Genomic DNA, 18764 nt, shown 5'->3' with positions numbered 1-18764 from the left:
GAACAAGTGTTTTTGTGGATGCATCAAAAATTTTGTTCCCTAGTGTTATCCTTGTTTTTATTGTAACTTTGTTAGAGCTTATATTATAGTTTTTTTGTTTTGTTATTTGTATTCAGTAGTATAACCGCCTTGAGTATTTCCTGCAGTGGGGGTTTCTTGGTGATAAATTCCCTCACCCTCTGTATGTCTGTAAAAGTTTTTATTTCTCCTTCAAAATTGAAGGACAACTTTGATGGATATAGTATTCTTGGCTGGTAATTCCTCTCTTTCAGTACTTTAAAGGTTTGGGTTCATTCTCTTCTGGCTTGTAGAGTTTCTGCTGAGAATTATGACGATAACCTAATGTGCCTTCTATTATATGTTATGTTCTTCTTTTCTCTAGGTGCCTTGAGGATTCTTTCTTTGTCATTGATTTCTGGCAATTTTATTATGATGTGCCTTTACAGTAGGTTTGTTTGGGTTGAGTAAACTTGGTGTTCTGTTTGCTTCTTGGATTCGAGGGTCTAACTCTTCCCATAGGCTTGGGAAGTTATTATCAATTATTTGTTTGAATAGGCTCTCCATTCCCTTCTCCCTTTCTTCTTATTCTGATACTCATTCTTATGTAGTCATACATCATTCTTTCTGATGTAGTCATACAATTATTGTAGAGCTCTCTCATTTTTTTTTTTAAATTGTGAGTCTCTCTCTTCTCTATGTAGCATTGCTTGTCTTTGATGTCACTGATTCTGTCCTCTATCTGGCCTGTTCTATTAACTAAACTTGCTACCTCATTTTTAAATTCATGTATTGAGTTCTTTATCTGTGTTTTTTTTTAAAGTTTCAGTCTTCTTGGTGAAGTACTCATTCTGTTCATTAATTTGTTTTCTGAGCTCATTAAATTGCCTTCTGTGTTTTCTTGCATCTCACTGAGTATTTTCAGAACTTCAATTTTGAATTCTTTATCATTTAACTCCAAGGTATTCATGTGAGTGAGATTTCTTTCTGAAAATTTGTTATTTTCTTTCTAAACTACGTTTTTTTTCTTGTGTAGCCAGAGTATTCATTTTATTTATCCTTGATGACATTTGAGAGAGGTATTGTTAAATATAACAAAAAACAACTAAAAAAATAATAAATACAATGAAATATAGAAAAAAATTAAAATAAGTAAAAGAAAAATCACAAAAATAGCAAAACCCCAAAACAATAAAAAAATAAAACACCCACAAAAAAATAAGAATAAAAATTAAAGAAAATAAAATTCAAAAAGAAAAAAGGTTGCAGTTTTGAGAGGTTTTTATGTTTTCTTCCAGTAGGTAGGTGGCGCTGTACCATATGTATTTGCTCTGTGAAATTCCTGGGCTGACCTTTGCTGTTGCAATGATGGAGGTGGGGCTTGCAGTCCTGATGATTAGTGGGACATGTTGTGAGTGCTTTACTGCTATAACAATGGTGATCTCAGGCCCCTGGGCACCCCTCCCCATGTCTCAACAGACCAAGGGACCAGACACAGAACAACTCTATTCCTCAGGAGAGAGAATGACTTTGGAGAGGTAGTTGTGGGGTCTGTCTCTGCCACTCTTTGTACCCCATGAGGTGAGGGAGGTGGGATCTGGGAGGTTGGGGGGCTGCACTTTATTTTTCTTTGTCTCTGTGTCAAGTGTGGGCTTCTGGCAAACAGTGAGAACACTGGCTGTGACCCCTTGTTCTGCTGCAACTTTGGTTTAGTATCTCCCCAACTGCCTCTCAATCTCTCTGTTCCTGACTCAGTCATTCCATGTTTCTCCCCTCTCTGTTGCCTTGGCAGACAACAACCTAGACCAGGGGTCTCAAATTCAACTCAGCATGTGGGCCGCAGAGCAAGATCACAGCCATTCGGCGGGCCGCACTAGGTCTACAAAAGGCAACTGTTACGCAACACTTTTCTCACTGCAGTTGAAAACAAAAAAAAATCAGTACAACAAGCACAATCATACATGCAGTTTACTCAGTGTCACAAAACGACCAGAAACTGTAGTTCACATCACAGCTGCTGTTAACTAAGCTAATATCTAGCTAGGATGCTAGAGAAATGAAAAATACAAGTAGGCCCCTAGGCTTACTTAATTTTATCCAAAATAATTTGAACTTCGTGGATTAGTCTGCAGGCCGCACAAAATTGTTCGGCGGGCCGCATGTGGCCCACGGGCCGTGAGTTTGGGACCCCTGACCTAGACAGTCCAGATTTCTCTTCTCTCCAGAGCTGACCACAAATGCATCTTGCCTTTCGCATCCCTTCTCAACCCTTCCCACCTTTTATCATTCCACACGTGGATCTTTTCAGGCAAGCCTCCAAGTCCAGCCTGGATTCTTTTGCTGTGTTATAGCTGTTCAATTTGTTGAAATTTCAAAGGGAGAGATCAAGAGTATCTTTCACACTGTCATACTCTAATGTCATCCTCATTCCCTCCCTACCTTTCAACTACCAATCACTTCTTAAAGCACTAGTCTGAAATTTTTTAAAAACAATTTTTAATTATATTGACATACAATATTACATTAGTCTCAGATATACAACATAGTGGTTGAACATTTATGTATCTTACAAAGTGATCACCACAATAAGTCTAGTAACCACCTATCAATGTATACAGTTATTATGATCTTATTGATACATTACCTCCGCTTTACATTACAAACCCCTGACTTATTTCATAACTGGAAGTTTGTGCTTTTTAATCCCCTCTCCTTTTTGTGCCCATCTCACCACCTGCCTTCCTTTTGGCAACTGTCAGTTTGTTCTCTGTATATATGGGTGTGTTTCCATTTCATTTTTTTTGTTCCTTTGTTTTGTATTTTTAGATTCCACATATAAGTGAAATTATGTGGTAGTTGTCTTTCTCTGTCCAACATATTTCACTTAACATAATACTCTTTCTAGGTGTATTCATGTTTTCATAAATGGAAAGATTTCATTCTTTTTATGGTTGAATAATATTCCAATATTACATTTTTTGTATATAGATGCACATATAAAAATATATTTTTTATCTTCTTTATCCATTTATTCATTGATTGATACCTGGATTGCTTTCATATCTTGTCTATTGCAAACAATGCTGCAATGAACATAGAGGTACACAAATCTTTTTGAATTAGTGTTTTTGTTTTCTTTGGGTAAATACCCAGAAGTATAATTGTTTGGTTGTATTAGTTCTATTTTTTATTTTTTGAGGTATTTTCATACTGTTTTTTGTAATGACTACACTAGTTTACAATCCCACCGATAGTGCCCTTTAATCTTGCCAACACATGTTATTGGTTGTTTTTTTGATAATAGTCATTTTGACAGGTGTGAGGTGATATCTCATTGTGGTTTTGATTTCCATTTACCTGATGATTAGTGATGTTGGGCATCTTTTTATATGTCTGTTGGATATCTGTATGTCCTCTTTGGAGAAATGTCTATTTATGTCCTCTGCCCATTTTTAAAAATTGGATTGCTTTTGATGTTGAGTTGTATTAGTTCTTTATATATTTTGTATGTTAACCTCTTATCAAATATCATTTATGAATATTTTCTCCCATTTACTAGGTTGCCTTTTTGTTTTGTTGATGGTTTTCTTTGCTGTGCAGAAGCATTTTTGTTTGATGTAGTTAGTTAGCTGTTTATTTTTGCTTTTGTTGCCTTTGCCTGCTGAGACATATCCAAAACAATATTGCTAAGGCCAAAGTCAAAGAGTTTACTGCCTATGTTTTCTTCTAGGAGTCTTATGGTTTCAGGCCTTACATTTAAGTCTTTAACTCATTTTGAGTTTGTTCTTTTTTCATAAGTAGTGTAAGAAAATGGTGTAGTTTCCTTATTTTTGCTTGTATCTGTCCAGTTTTCCCAACATTATTTATTAAAGAAATTGTCTTTTCTTCATTGTATAGTCTTTCCTTCTTTTTTTAAAAATTAGTTAATTTATTTAGACAATTAAATTTAACAGAACAACATTGGTCAATCAGAGTACATAGATGTAGAGAAAAAATCTCCACATCATTTGGACAGTCGATTACGCTGTATACCTATCACCCAAAGTCAAATCATCTTCTGTCACCCTATATCTTCTCTTTAAGCCCCTCTCTTTCCTCCCACCCACTTCTTTCTCCTCCCTTACCCTACCTCTGGTAACCACTGCACTTTTATCTATGACCATGAGTTTCATTTTTGTGCCCCACCTGTGTATGAAATCATACAGTTCTTTGCTTTTTCTGATTTACTTATTTCACTCAGCGTAATGTTATCAAGGTCCATCCATGTTGTTGTAAATGATACTATGTCATTATTTCATATGGCTGAGTAGTATTTCATTGTATATATGTACCACATCTTCTTTATCCGATCCTCTATTGAAAGGCATTTTGGCTGTTTCCATGTCTTGGCCACCGTGAACAATGCTGCTATGAACATGGGGGTGCATGTGTTTTATGTACCCATGTTTTCAAGTGTGTGTGTGGGGTATATACCCAGTAAAGGGATGGCTAGGTCATATGGTAGTTCTATTCTTAATTTTTTGAGGAACTACCATATTTTTTTCCATAATGGTTGTACTAATTTATATTCCCACCAACAGTGAATGAGGGTTCCTTTTTCTCCACAGCTTCTCCAGCACTTGTTGACAATAGCTAATCTAACAGGTGCGATCAAAACTATCTCATTGTAGTTTTGATTTGCATTTCTCTAATAGCTAGTGAAGATGAACATTTTTTCATATATCTGTTGGCCATTTGTATTTTTTCTTGGGAGAAGTTTCTGTTCATGTCCTCTCCCTATTTTTTTATTGAATTGGTTGCGTGTTTGTTGCTGAGTTTTGTGAGTTCTTTATATATTTTGGATATTAGCCCCTTATCTGAGCTGTTGTTTGAAAATATCATCCCCCGTTTAGTTGGCTGTCTATTTGTTTTGTTGTCAATTTCTATGGCTGTGCAAAAGCTTCTTAGTCTGATGTAGTCCCACTCATTTATTTTTTCCTTTACTTCCCTTGCCTTTGGGGTCAAATTCATAAAATGTTCTCTACTGCCAGGGTCCATGAGTTTAGTACCTATTTATTGATTCAGATTTTATATTTAGGTCTTTTATCCATTTTGAGTTAATTTTTGTGCAAGGAGACAAACTGTAGTCAAGTTTCATTCTTTTGCATGTGGCTTTCCAATTTTCCCAGCACCATTTATTAAAGAGGCTTTCTTTTCTCCATTGTGTGTTTTTGGCTCCTTTATCAAAGATGATCTTAGTCTTTCCTTCTTTGTTGTAGATTAATTGGCCATTTAAGTATGGATTTATTACTGGGCTTTTTGTTCTGTTCCATTGATCTATGGTCTGTATTTGTGCCCGTACCATGCTGTTTTGATATCTATAGCTTTGTAGTATAGTTGAATTCGGGGCACGTGATACCTCCAATTTATTCTTTTTTCCTCAAGCTTGCTTTGACTATTCAGGGTCTTTTGTGGTTCCACATAAATTTTAGGAGTATTTGTTTTAGCTCTGAAAAATTCTATTGGAATCTTGATAGGAATTGCATTGACTCTGAAGTGAAACTTTTTAAAATCTAGAGAGATGCTTTTCATACCGTTGTTTGCCTACACTTTACCTGGTGGTCTTGTTAAAATGAAGATTCTGATTCTGCAGGTCTGAGGTGGGACCTGAGATTCTTCTTTTCTGATAAGATCCCAGGTGATAACTGATGCTGCTGGTCCAATGACCATACTGAGTATAATGGAAGTCCATTATTTCCCCTTCCTAGGGAAGAAGTGACTCAAGAAGCAGGGAGAAGCAGCGTTGCTTCTCGAACACATTTAAAAAATATCAATACTTCTGAAAAAATTTTAACCTGTACCTAGTTGAGCAATGTTGAATGCAGGGGATGCCTCAATCCTTTAGTTGTTTAGTATTACTGACTAATAGTAGGAAAATAACCTTGACCTTAAAAATAGCAATGTTTGGCATTCTCGCCAGCCCTTTGTAAAGTTATTTATAGGCCAGTTAATGCGAAATCAATTTTGTCCATCTTTGAGTTGGTCTTAAAACAACTGTTTCCTGTTTTCCCTTACTTAAAAAATGCCAAAGTGCTTAGCATTTAGTTTCCCACTCTTGCATTTATTTTATAATAAAAAATATATGTTTATTTGTTTTCCATGCTCCAATAGGAGAGAAATGTGAATTCAGGGTCTCTAGTCACCGCCTCTGTCTCAACAGTTGTAGTCATTGTGGACATTTATTGAGGACTCATTATGTGCTGGGCCCTGCATTTTGTGCTTTATGGGAACTTGTTCATTTACTTGTTGAGCATCTCATGTGGTCTCTATGTGAACCCAATAAATTACCTAGGGTTTTTATCTCCTGTTTGCAGGTGAATAATTTGATGCTCTGAGTACTTATGGAATTTGTCCAAGGTGACATAGACTGTCATAGGTAGATGCAGGACTCAAAACCCAGTTCTTCACCACTGTTTTTGGAATTCTAAAGAAGTTTAGTGATTTTCCCTAGATCACATAATTGGTTAGTAGCAAAGCTGGAATTAGAACTTAAGTCCTTAATTCTTAGCTTGGTGCAATATTCCAATACTGTGCCACCTTATGGTATTGGTCTGTAATGAAAACCAGAACCCCTCCTTGCTTGTGAAAGCAGCTGCCAAGAGGGCTTTCCCATGTATACTGTTCTTAGTATTATGACTCTTGGCAAAATATCATGTATTATCAACCAAAGTGAGTTCTGCAGTTATTGCTGACAGCATGCCTGTGTGAGGAACCCATGAGTGTCCGTACTTTGGTGCTTTTAAAAATCACCTAGTGTCCTTATTCTATCGTAAGGGAGAACACCTAGGACCACATGTCTAAATATTAATTATTTATAATTTTCTCAGCAGACCAACTCTTGCACAGCACACGGGGGCCACATGTTTTTTGCCAACATCTGCTGTTTGTCTTTTCACACACATGAAGGTTTGGAGCCATGAGGAGTTCTGTACATCCTGCACACGGGATTATGGAAAAAGGGATCAGAGAACCTGCCCTTAAAATTTGATTAGAGACAAACAGGGAAATGATAAATAGGAAAATAAAGTCACAGAAGAAGTAGAGCAGGCCAAGCTGTCTGCAGAGAGATTCTGTTTTCTTTGAAAGAGTAATGTTAAGCCCTTGCTTGAGAAGGCGTATGGATTTATTAAAAAAAAGTTCAAGACTTTTGGGTATAAGCCAATTCATATTTTTATATAGCTCAGAGATGGTTTTCTTAGCAATGAAACCCTAAACTGCTTTATAGTATAAAACTTTATCATTTTTTTCCCGATAGTGTGGAAAAAAGCTTAAGGTCACAGATTTTTTTTCAAATCTACCAGGAACTCATATTTTCCATGTTTAGGGATAAGACACCGTAGATTCTAAACATCTGGCTAGTCCCTATTTAAATAATTTTGTGTTCCATGCACATCATATATATATATACAATTATATTTTCATTCAATTTACCTTTTTGTGTTTTAGACATTTTGAAATCTGGATTAGATTCTGACTCCAGTAGCAATTGGAAGTCACTTTTCTAAACATTGGCTAAGGCAAAGTATATTTTAATCCCTTTTTTATTTAAACTCAAGTGTAGCTTAATTTCTTATATTTTCATTGTCCTGTTTTTCAAAATGAATGGACTATGGGAACTTTCAAGAGTTGTGCAAAATGAAGTTCTCAGAATTGGCTGGAGGAAAGCTCAATTTTAGACACTGGCCTGCATCAGCTAATGATGTGATTATAGTCAGATCCTTTAAGCCAGCCCAATTTATCCTCTTGCGAAGTGAACTTGGTGCTGGCAGCGTCAGAGCTGTTTTGTCAGATGAGTGAGCTGGTGGATGTGAGGCATTTTGAGTTTTGGGGGAGAGAACAGGGCAGAGTAATCTGATGTTAAAGACACTCTCCCCTCCCCACCATTTTCCCACCCCTAACCTAACTGCCACATAGCAAAGAGGAATAGAAACCTATTCTCCCTCGCGTGTTCCCCTGAGCCAACTCTCTGGTGAGACAGTTACCCTTTTGGTCCTTTTATCATTCTGTCCATACTTCACTCACTATTTATTGAATACCTATTATGTGCTAGATTTGGGAGTAGAGTAGAATCCAATTTTGGCCCAGAACCTGCCCTTGAGAAACACTCACTCTCTCTCTCTTATTCTTGGCGACTTCTCTTTCTTTCTTTCTTTCTTTCTTTCTTTCTTTCTTTCTTTCTTTCTTTCTTTCTTTCTTTCTTTCTTTCTTTCTTTCTTTCTTTCTTTCATTCATTCTTTCTTTCTTTTTTTTATTTTTTTTTCATTTTTTTGAAGCTGGAAACGGAGAGACAGTCAGACAGACTCCCGCATGCGCCCGACCGGGATCCACCTGGCACGCCCACCAGGGGCGACGGTCTGCCCACCAGGGGGCGATGCTCTGCCCATCCTGGGCGTCGCCATGTTGCGACCAGAGCCACTCTAGCGCCTGAGGCAGAGGCCACAGAGCCATCCCCAGCGCCCGGGCCATCTTTGCTCCAATGGAGCCTTGGCTGCGGGAGGGGAAGAAAGAGACAGAGAGGAAAGCGCGGCGGAGGGGTGGAGAAGCAAATGGGCGCTTCTCCTGTGTGCTCTGGCCAGGAATCGAACCCGGGTCCTCCACACGCTAGGCCGACGCTCTACCGCTGAGCCAACCCGGCCAGGGCTCTTTCTTTCTTTCATTCATTCTTTCTTTCTTTCTTCTTTCTTTCTTTCTTTCTTCCTTCCCTCCCTCCCTCCCTCCCTCCCTCCCTCCCTCCCTCCCTCCCTCCCTCTTTCTTTCTTTCTTTCTTTCTTTCTTTCTTTCTTTCTTTCTTTCTTTCTTTCTTTCTTTCTTTCTTTCTTTCTTTCTTTCTTTCTTCTTTCTTTCCTTCTTTCCTCCTTCCCTCTTCCTTTCTTTCTTCCTTCCTTTCTTTCTTTCTTTCTTTCTTTCTTTCTTTCTTTCTTTCTTTCTTTCTTTCTTTCTTTCTTCTTTCTTTCCTTCCTCCCTCCCTCTTTGTTTGTTTGTTTGTTTGTTTGTTTCCTTCTTTCCTCCCTCCTTCCCTCCCCCCCTCTTTCTTTCTTTCTTTCTTTCTTTCTTTCTTTCTTTCTTTCTTTCTTTCTTTCTTCTTTCTTCTTTCCTCTTTCTTCTTTCTTTCTCTCTCTCTCTCTCTCTCTCTCTCTTTCTTTCTTTCTTTCTTTCTTTCTTTCTTTCTTTCTTTCAGTACAACATTGCTTCAAAAATATATTTACTTTTATTGAGCTGTTTTGTACTGGAAAGACCTACCAGAAAATGTAGCCTGCCATAATACCAAAAAGAGAAGTCATTGTGACTTCCTTTACTGTCTGAGACTTGGAATCATTTGGACAGACTAAGCTTTTCAGCTCCCATTTTGTTTACCTATGTTTAAAGGACAGATCTTCTGTGGACTGGAGATGGGGCTAGTCTGTACTACCCAGGGCAGAGTTCAAATGAAGTGTGCAATTAAATGTGCATTTAAGTGTAGGGGGGGCAAAGCGTAAAAAGAACTGGGTAAAAGGCTAGGTAAATATGATGCATTCTATTTGTACTCCTAGCAGAATGACTAAAAGCAGTCTGGGTGCCCATTGTTCTGAACTTTGATTCTCTGAGGGCAACTAGAGATTGAGCCCAGAATCAGGGTGAGGAGTAAAAGCTTTCTGAATACTCATACAACCACAGATTAACTTTTGTACTTGAAGAGAAGTAACTGTTTGGCCACCTGTTTCACCTCTGCCACAGGCCAAGTTGATAGCAGTTTGACTGGGGCCCCAGTATGAGTCAGGTCATGTGGTGATGTTCTATCCTGATGGAGATGGACATTAGAAGGGCTTCTTGCTGCAGTTGCACAGTGGAGCGCAAGCCACAGAAGGAGGCTTTAGAAAGTTGAGACCACAGCAATGACTGGGAGATAGCAAAGAGACGGCCCTAAAACACAACTGTGTAGGTTGCTGGTTTATAGGTAGGCACCTGATGTAGATGACAAGCCAAAATAAATGCTCTTGATTATCAATCCAGTGGGGTTTGCCTGAAAAGAAATGTGCTTTTACAGTTGAGAAGGGGAAAGTGATTCAAACGGAAGGAATTGGATAATCTGAGAAGGGAGCAATTAAAAACTGTGCATTGTTTTTTTAAATTTTTGACCCTTAGAAAAGATGTTTTGGCTTTGCTAGAGATTTCACTTGTATTGTATACTGATCTTGAAGAGGTTTTTTTTTATTATTGAGCTTTTCTTTTCCTAGTTAATTCTAATTAGCTAATGGTCTAATTCCAAGGATTTAGAAAGGAGGTCTCAACAGAATGTCCTTTCTGTGTTGTATGCTACTTTACTATTGGATAGGGCCCAGTGATGTGTGAGCGAAATGACTCATTCTGCCTCTAACATGAGTGCTGTTTCCTAAGTTGTTAAGGTGGAGAGCCTCCTCCTTTTTGTCTACTCTTAGAGTTGCTGGAATACCACCAGGGTGGAATCCAGGACCTCAGAAACTGAGATTCTAGCTTTGGCAATGTTTCTTAGCTCTTGAGCCTGATATTTAACCTGTGTGGTCTAATTTTCTTATTTGTAAAATAAGGTCAACATGTAAACCTTTAAGGTCTCCAAGTTTTGCCTGACCTGTGGTGGCGCAGTGGGATAAAGCGTCGACCTGGAACACTGAGGTCGCCGGTTTGAAACCTTGGGCTTGCCTGGTCAAGGCACATATGGGAGTTGATGCTTCCTGCTCCTCCCCCTTCTCTCTCTCTCTGTCTCTCTCTCTCACTCCTCTCTCTCTAAAAAATCAATAAATAAAATATTAAAAAAAAAGATTGTTTAAAAAAAAAAAAAAAAGGTCTCCAAGTTCTGATCTTGTATTCTCAGTGTGTCATGGGTTATGTCTTTCAGAACATGGGTTTTTGTTGCTGTTGTCACAGCAGCATATTCTACCCTATCCTGACTGATACACTCTAAATGATTACTCTGTACTTGATACCTTCTATAGCTTTATATGTATGAACTTATTTAATTCTCACAACAACTCTATGTGGTAAGAATTATTACTCTCCCTTCACAAATGAAGAAATGGAGACACTGAGAGGATATTCTTTTCAGTGGTTTATTTATTAAAAGTGTTTTTATATTTTAAAATCAAAATTGTCTATGTTAAATATCTAACTAGAGATGGCTGTCTGTAGTTAGATGGCTGTCTGGTAAATGGATTTTGACACTTGATTGAGTTGAATCTCCTTTTTAAAAATTTACTTAGAAAATTAAATTTAACAGGGTGACATTGATCAATAAGAGTACATAGGTTTCAGGTAAACATCTCTATAGCATTTGAATTGTTAATTGTGTGAGTACCCATCACCCAAAGTCAAATCACTCTTTATCACCATATGTTTGTCTTTACTCCCCTTCCCCACCTCCTCCCCCACAACGCCCTCTCCCTGATAACTTTTATCTATGTCCATGAGTCTCATTTTTATATCCCACCTATATGTGAAATCATACCTTTCTTACCTTTTTCTGATTTACTTACACCACTCAGTATAATGTTCTTAAGGTCCATCATGTTCTTGTAAATGGCAATATGTCATTATTTTTTATAGCTGAGTAGTATTCCATTGTATATATGTACCATATCTTCTTTATACAGTCCTATATTGAAAAACACTTTGGACCTGACCTGTGGTGGTGCAGTGGATAAAGCGTCAACCTGGAAATGCTGAGGTTGCCGGTTCAAAGCCCTGGGTTTGCCTAGTCAAGGCACATATGGGAGTTGATGTTTCCTGCTCCTCCCCCCTTCTCTCTCTCTCTCTCTCCTCTGTATAATGAATAAATAAAAAAAAAATTAAAAAAAAGAAAGAAAAACGCTTTGGTTGTTTCCATGTTTTAGCCACTGTGAACAATGCTGCAATGAACTTGGGGGTGCATGTGTCTTTGTGTACCAATGTTTTTGAGTTTTGGGGTTAGATACCCAGGAGAGGGATTGCTGGGTCATGTGGTAGTTCTATTCTTAAGTTTTTGAGGAACTACCATACTTTGATCTGTAATGGCTGTACCAGTTTACTTACCACCAGCAGTGAATAAGTTTTCCTTAATCTCTACAGCCTCTTCAACACTTACTACCTGTTTTGTTGATAATAGCCAATCTGAAAGGTATGAAGTGGTATCTCATTGTGGTTTTGATTTGCATTTCTCTGATAGCTAATGAAGATGAGCATTTCTTCATATATCTGTTGAACATTTGTATGTCTTCTTGGGAGAAGTGTCTGTTCAGGTCCTCTCTCCATTTTCTCATTGGATTGTTTTCTTGTTTGTTGCGGAGCTTTGTGAGTTCTTTGTATATTTTGGATATTAACCCCTTATTGGAGCTGTTGTTTGCCAATATCATCTCCCATTTGGTTGGCTGCCTTTTTGTTTTGTTGTCAGTCTTTTTTGCTGTGCAGAAGCTTTTTAGTTTGATATAATCCCATTCATTTATTTTTGCCAAAGAAGAACATTAACAGAAGAAAGAGAGGGAAAGAAGGAGGGAGGGAGGGAGAGAGATTGATTCAAATTCCCTCCTCGCTGTAGCATATGATACAGAAAGTTGATCAAGACTCTATAAGGTACATGCATTTTGCTCAAGAATTTCTTTTTCTAGAAACAAGGAGATTTCTGCTTAATTTTAAATAACTAAATGCTATACAGATTTGAGAAATTTTTGAAGACTAAATTTTAGGTTGATTATCAGATTGTGTTTGGCCATGCTGGTCATTTAGTGACTAGTAGAATGGCTACCTAGAAAAGAGATTTTGCTTTTTAATAAGTGTACAGTCTGGAAACATCTTTGAATGAGGAACAGCCAGGTTAGGAATTTTTAGAATTGCTGTAATGGTCATAATTGCCTACCTGTCTGTTGTCACCACCTCTTGTATACTCCCTTTTCCATTCTGTTTTCCAACCATCCTGAAGTATTTGCATAAATTCAGAGCTAGATGGTACAGTGTGGTTTGAGCTAGGATTGTTGGATGAACATCTGGCTATGCTACTTACCTACCTGGGTAAGGAAGTTACTTTGCCACTTTGCATTTCTATTTTCTCATCCATGACATGGAGATCATAACAGTGACTACCTCCCAGGGTGGTTGTGAGGATAAAAAGAGCTTAGAGACCCTGGCCAGTTGGCTTTGGGGTAGAGCATCGGCCGGGTGTGTGGAAGTCCCGGGTTCAATTTCCGACAAGGGCACACAGGAGAAGCAACCATCTGCTTCTTCCCCCTTCCCCCTCTCCTTTCTCTCTATCTCTCTTGTCCCATCCTGCAGCCAAGGATCCATGGGAGCAAAGTTGGCCTGGAAGCTGAGGATGGTTCCATGGCCTCCACCTTAGGCACTTAGAATGGCTCTGGTTGCAATGGAGCAATGCCCTGGATGGGCAGAGCATTGACCCCTACTGGGCTTGCCGGTTGGATCCCAGTCAGACACATGCGGGAGTCTCTCTGCCTCCCCGCTTCTCACTTCAGAAAAATACACACACACACAAAAAGAGCTTAGAACTATGTGTACCATGTGGTAAGTGCTATCCAGGTTTTTGCTATTATTGTTCTTTAATAGGTTTGGTCTGTCTTTGCCTCTGGGCTTTTGTATTTTTTCTTCTCTTTCTATTGTTCTTCATGGGGCTGACACATTTGCTCTTCAAGATGAAGCTCCATGGTTGTTCTTGGTTTCGGGTGTTTTCCCACATGTCTCTAGCCTGGGTTACATCTTCTCTGTATGTCCATCCAGCTAGCCATGACTTCTGTAATAACCCTCATAACATAGTATTTCTATTATCAGTTTACTTGTCCACATGGGACTAGAAGCATAGACCATTTCTTTTCTTTTCTTTTCTTTTTTAATATTTCATGAGTATGAGGGAGATACTGGGTAAATGTATATTGAATTGATAAATAGACCAATTTTCCTCCCTCTCCCTCTCCCTCTCCCTCTCCCTCTCCCTCTCCCTCTCCCTCTCCCTCTCCCTCTCCCTCTCCCTCTCCCTCTCCCTCTCCCTCTCCCTCTCCCTCTCCCTCTCCCTCTCCCTCTCCTTCTCCCTCTCCCTCTCCCTCTCCCTCTCCCTCTCCCTCTCCCTCCTCCTCCCCCTCCCCCTCCCTCTCCCTCTCCCTTTCCCCCTCCCCTCCCCTCCCCTCCCCTCTCTCCTTTCTCCCTCTCATTCTTTTTTCTACTTTCCTTTGTACCAAATTTTCTCTTTCCCTTTGCTTTTAAGCCTGGCATTTGATGTATTATCTTAATTATTCTTCACAAGAAACCTATGAAGCAGGCATGATTATTTCCATTTTGCAGGTATGGAAACAAAGGATTAGGGCAGTAGGCAACTTGCCCATCCAAAGGGGCAGCACCTTTACAGAGTTTTCTTCCATGTTGCTGTCTCTGCTGAAAGAATTTTGGCATTTTTTCTTTGGAATTTTCTTCTGGCCAGTCTATGAATCATGTAAGAAAAACAATCTTATTTTTAGTCACTCTCAGAAAAGATAATCTCTGGTCTGATTATCATGACTCAGCATATATGAAGTCTAAATAAAACTGGATTATATCAGAAATCCAGGCCACTTGCAAAGGCAAAGATTTGCCATCTTTAAGAATTTTTAAATGACTTGAAGATGCACTCTCTGCTCCCAAGAGGCTTGGCAGTGGGCACACTGCTGGGCTGAAGGCTGGTGATTCTTCTGTGAACTTTATGTTGTGTGGTTTAATTATGGGGAACTGGTGGAGGAAGGTCATACTATGTCATAATCGCTTTGTGACAGCTTTATTGAGATATAATTTATGCACCATATAATTCATCTATCTAACATGTAAATTTAGGTTTTTAGTATACAGTATTAAAACACTTGTTCAATAAACACCACTATCTAATCCCAGAACATTGCCATCACTTCCAGAAGAAACTCTGTACTCTTTAGTAATTATCCTCCATTCTCCTCATTTTAATTCCCCTATCATCAAAATCATCAATTTACTTTCTGCCTATATGTTTACTTATTCTGGATATTTATTTATTTATTTATTTACTTACTTATTCAGTGAGAAGAGGGGAGGCAGAAAAAGACTCCTGCATGTGCTCCAACCGGGATCCACCTGGAAAGCCCACTAGGAGGCGATGCTCTGCCCATCTGGGGCATTGTTCCTTTGCTATGCAACTGAGCTCTTCTTGGGCCTGAGTCGGAGGCCATGGAGCCATCCTAAGTACCTGGGGCCAGCTCACTCCAATTGAGCCATGGCTGCAGGAGGAGAATAGAGAGGGGGGAGGGGTGGAGAAGCAGATGAACGCATCTCCTGTATGCCCTGATTGAGAATTGCACCCAGGACATCCACATGCTGGGCTGATGCTCTACCACTGAGCCAGCTGGTCAGGGCCTGAACATTTAATGTCAATGAAATCATATAACATGTGGTCTTTTGTGACTGGCTTCTTTCACATGGCATAATGTTTTTAAGGTTTGCCCATGTTGTAGTGTGTATCAGTTCTTTATTGCTTTGTATGGCTAAATAATATTCCATTGTATGTTTATACCATATTTTATTTAGTCATTTCTCAGTTGGTTGACATATAGGTTGTTTCTGCTTTTTGGTCGTTATGAATAATGCTGCTGTTAATATTTGTGTATGAGTCAATTGATGAATGGATAAATACAATGTGGTATGTCCCTATAATGGAATAATATTCATCTATAAAAGAATGAAATATTGATACATGGATGAAAACATACTAAGTGAAAGAAACTGGCCTGACCTCTGGTGGCACAGTGGATAAAGCGTCGACCTGGAAATGCTGAGGTCGCCAGTTCGAAACCCTGGGCTTGCCTGGTCAAGGCACATATGGGAGTTGATGTTTCCAGCCCCTCCCCCTTCTCTCTCTCTTTCTCTCTCTTGTCTCTCTCCCTCTCTGTCTCTCTCTCTCCCTCTCTCTCTCCTCTTTAAAAATGAATAAATAAAAAAAATCTATATAAAAAAAGAAAGAAACCATTTATTGCGTGATCATTTTGATATTAAATGTCCAGAATAGGTAAATGAAGAAAGTGAATTAGTGGTTGCCAGGGCCTGGGGATAGGAAGGGGAATGGGGAGTGACTGCTAAAGTGTATAGTGTTTCTTTTTTGGATGATGAAGACGTTCTAAAATTTATTGTGTTAATGGTTGTACAACTTTGTGAATGTACTTAAAACCTACTCAATTTTACACTTTATAGGGGTGTACTATATTTTTAAAAGATATTTTATAATGACCATCATTAAATACATACCAGTTGCTTACTCCCTGTCCATATCCTGTGAGACATTGTGGCACCTAGATGAGTGAGTACTTGTTCCCTGTGCTCTAGGAATTTGAATGAAAATGTACAGATGAATTAGATTTCCATAAAGAGTTTTATCAAGATGTTGTATCACTTAGTGCTAGTTTCTGGGTATAGACCTTACATACCCAGAAAGATCTCAACACCTCTGGGCATTAGGCATAGGACTTCAGAAAGATTTTTAAATGTGGACTGCTTTAATGTTTATGTAACTTAGACTGTATTATCCATTCCTTACAATACTGTGAGATTCCTGTGGGCAGAAGCAATACCTTACATTCATGTTGATTCTCTTGCTCAGCAATGAGTCCCATCTACCCACAGGCAGGAGTCTGTGTTTGGTGATTGAATGAGTAGGTGCTTCCTGGTTTGTTTCTAGTTCAAAAATGTCTTCAGCCTCGTGGTGGCCAGCTCTGACTAGCCTGGGGTTGGCTCTGTGGGGAATGTGCTGCTGAATTCACCAACTGTCTTCATGCAAGGGTTTCTTTTTTCACAACTGGTAACTATTTTGTTTCTCTGGTGCTTTTACTGTGAATTTGGTTAAAATAGTGACCTGGAGCAACATGTAGGTGCTTCTGGAGTACTGTGCTCTCTGGTAATACACCCAAGGCAGACCACGTTAGGGAGATTTAGGGAAACAAAAGGTGGAATAAATCTCACATTTCTTAAAACATCACATTTATTAAGCACCAATACTATATAACCTCTGTGTAGCTTCTGGGTCTTTGCTGAAATAAGGAATTGTTTTTCTTTTTCTTTTTTTCTTTTTCTCTGTGAAGGTACTTTATGTTGATAAGTTCTTTCTGTTAAATATCCTTTGCTTGCACTGGACTTGTTTTTGTGTTGATTTTTTGCTTCATTCTTTTCATTTCCCATGCTGTTCAGTTACTGGATGCCAGAAGAACCAAGGTTTGTCCTCTCTGCAGCTCACTGTTCTGCTCTGCTCAGCCTCACCTCCTCATGTGCTTGAGTGTCTGTCTCTGTCTGCTTGTGTTCCCTTTGGCTTGCAGATGCAGTAATCTTGTTTACTAAACCTGTTCGAAGCTTTATTTGTACAAATAAAGTCCTCGTTTGTGTCTACTTGTAGTGGATGCTATTATTTTCATCTTTAAATGGACATGCATTTATCATGGAAAATAATGGATAGTAGAATAAAGAACACCTTAGAAAACAAGGAATACTGAGTCTGGAGCGGTGTGGGCATCAAGAAAGTTGTTTGTGAGTTTCCCTCTAACCTTTCCACTTCCTAAATTAAAACTGTAGATAGATAATTTCCCTTGTGACTGACACTAATATACTGTTTCTGTGTATGTGTGCATTCCTTTTCTCCTGAGACATTCAGAACATCATTGAATTAGTCCCCCCCTCTCCTTGTGCTGTGCCATTCATGTTCCTGAAGTCACCCTGGAGGAATTCACGGCTGGCCCTGTGGACCTCATGATTAACATTCCATCTTCATAGTAGAGTAGCAGCAAATAGCACTTGGCATTTCCATTGACTTTTCCCCTTCTTTCTCCTCTCCTGCTCTGTCTTTCTTGTCACAGCACCTGCAACTGACAATCCAGGCCCTTCAGGATGAGCTGCGGACCCAGAGAGACCTGAACCACCTCCTGCAGCAGGAGAGCGGCAGCCGCGGGGCTGAGCACTTCACCATCGAGCTGACCGAGGAGAACTTCCGGCGACTGCAAGCCGAGCACGACAGGCAGGCGAAGGAGCTGTTCCTGCTGAGGAAAACCTTGGAGGAGATGGAGCTGAGGATCGAAACACAGAAACAGACCCTCAATGCACGAGACGAGTCAATTAAAAAGCTCCTGGAGATGTTACAAAGTAAAGGTTTGCCGTCCAAAAGTCTTGAGGATGACAATGAACGGATGCGGCGGGTGGCAGAGGCTGAGTCTCAAGTCAGCCACTTAGAGGTGATTTTAGACCAGAAAGAGAAGGAAAACATACATCTTAGAGAGGTGAGGACATTCATTTTATTGTCCCGAAGTCATATGTTACAAGTTAAAATATGTTGTCAAGTCATTTTCACAGGTTGGGAGACATTGGCAGCCTTAAAATTCTCTTTGTCATCTGCTTTATAACCTTCCTGTCTGCTGACCACCTTTGCACTGGAGTTTTGCATTAGTTCCTTTTCTCTGCTCAGCACACATATGTTCCATTATGCAGCAGGTATTCGGCTTCCAAGTGTGTGTAGCACATGTCAGCTTTATGGTGGCTTATAACTGCTTTTCCACAGACGGTCATTGTTTCAGGCCTTTTAAGTACAATGCTGTTTAAGTTTTAGATGTTAGTCAAATATCATCTCTCTAAAGGAATAAAATGAATAGGTGATTAGCAAAACAATCAACCTGAGTATTTTTTATACCTGAATTGGGGGCAGATTTGCAGAAAGTAAAGCATATGGATGTTTCTGGAAAGTATGGTAAATGTGCAGACCAAGTTCA

General features: G+C 39.2%; 1 protein-coding gene across 3 annotated transcripts in view; it reads left to right on the top strand.

Moving 5' to 3' along the window:
• The window catches only part of ERC2 (ELKS/RAB6-interacting/CAST family member 2), a 1061162-nt gene that overhangs the window by 208190 nt on the left and 834208 nt on the right, over positions 1 to 18764 (top strand). For 2 of the 3 annotated variants that reach the window (XM_066351701.1, XM_066351699.1), the window contains exon 3: positions 17862 to 18278. In XM_066351701.1, the coding sequence (XP_066207798.1) occupies positions 17862 to 18278 (417 nt within the window). Of the gene's footprint in view, positions 1 to 17202; positions 17227 to 17861; positions 18279 to 18764 lie in introns of all 3 variants that reach the window. The other variant, XM_066351702.1, reaches the window with a different exon arrangement.

Source organism: Saccopteryx leptura, chromosome 10, assembly GCF_036850995.1.
Source record: "Saccopteryx leptura isolate mSacLep1 chromosome 10, mSacLep1_pri_phased_curated, whole genome shotgun sequence".
In the NCBI taxonomy this organism is placed as follows: Eukaryota; Metazoa; Chordata; class Mammalia; order Chiroptera; family Emballonuridae; genus Saccopteryx; species Saccopteryx leptura.
This window is presented reverse-complemented; position numbering and strand designations above follow the sequence as displayed.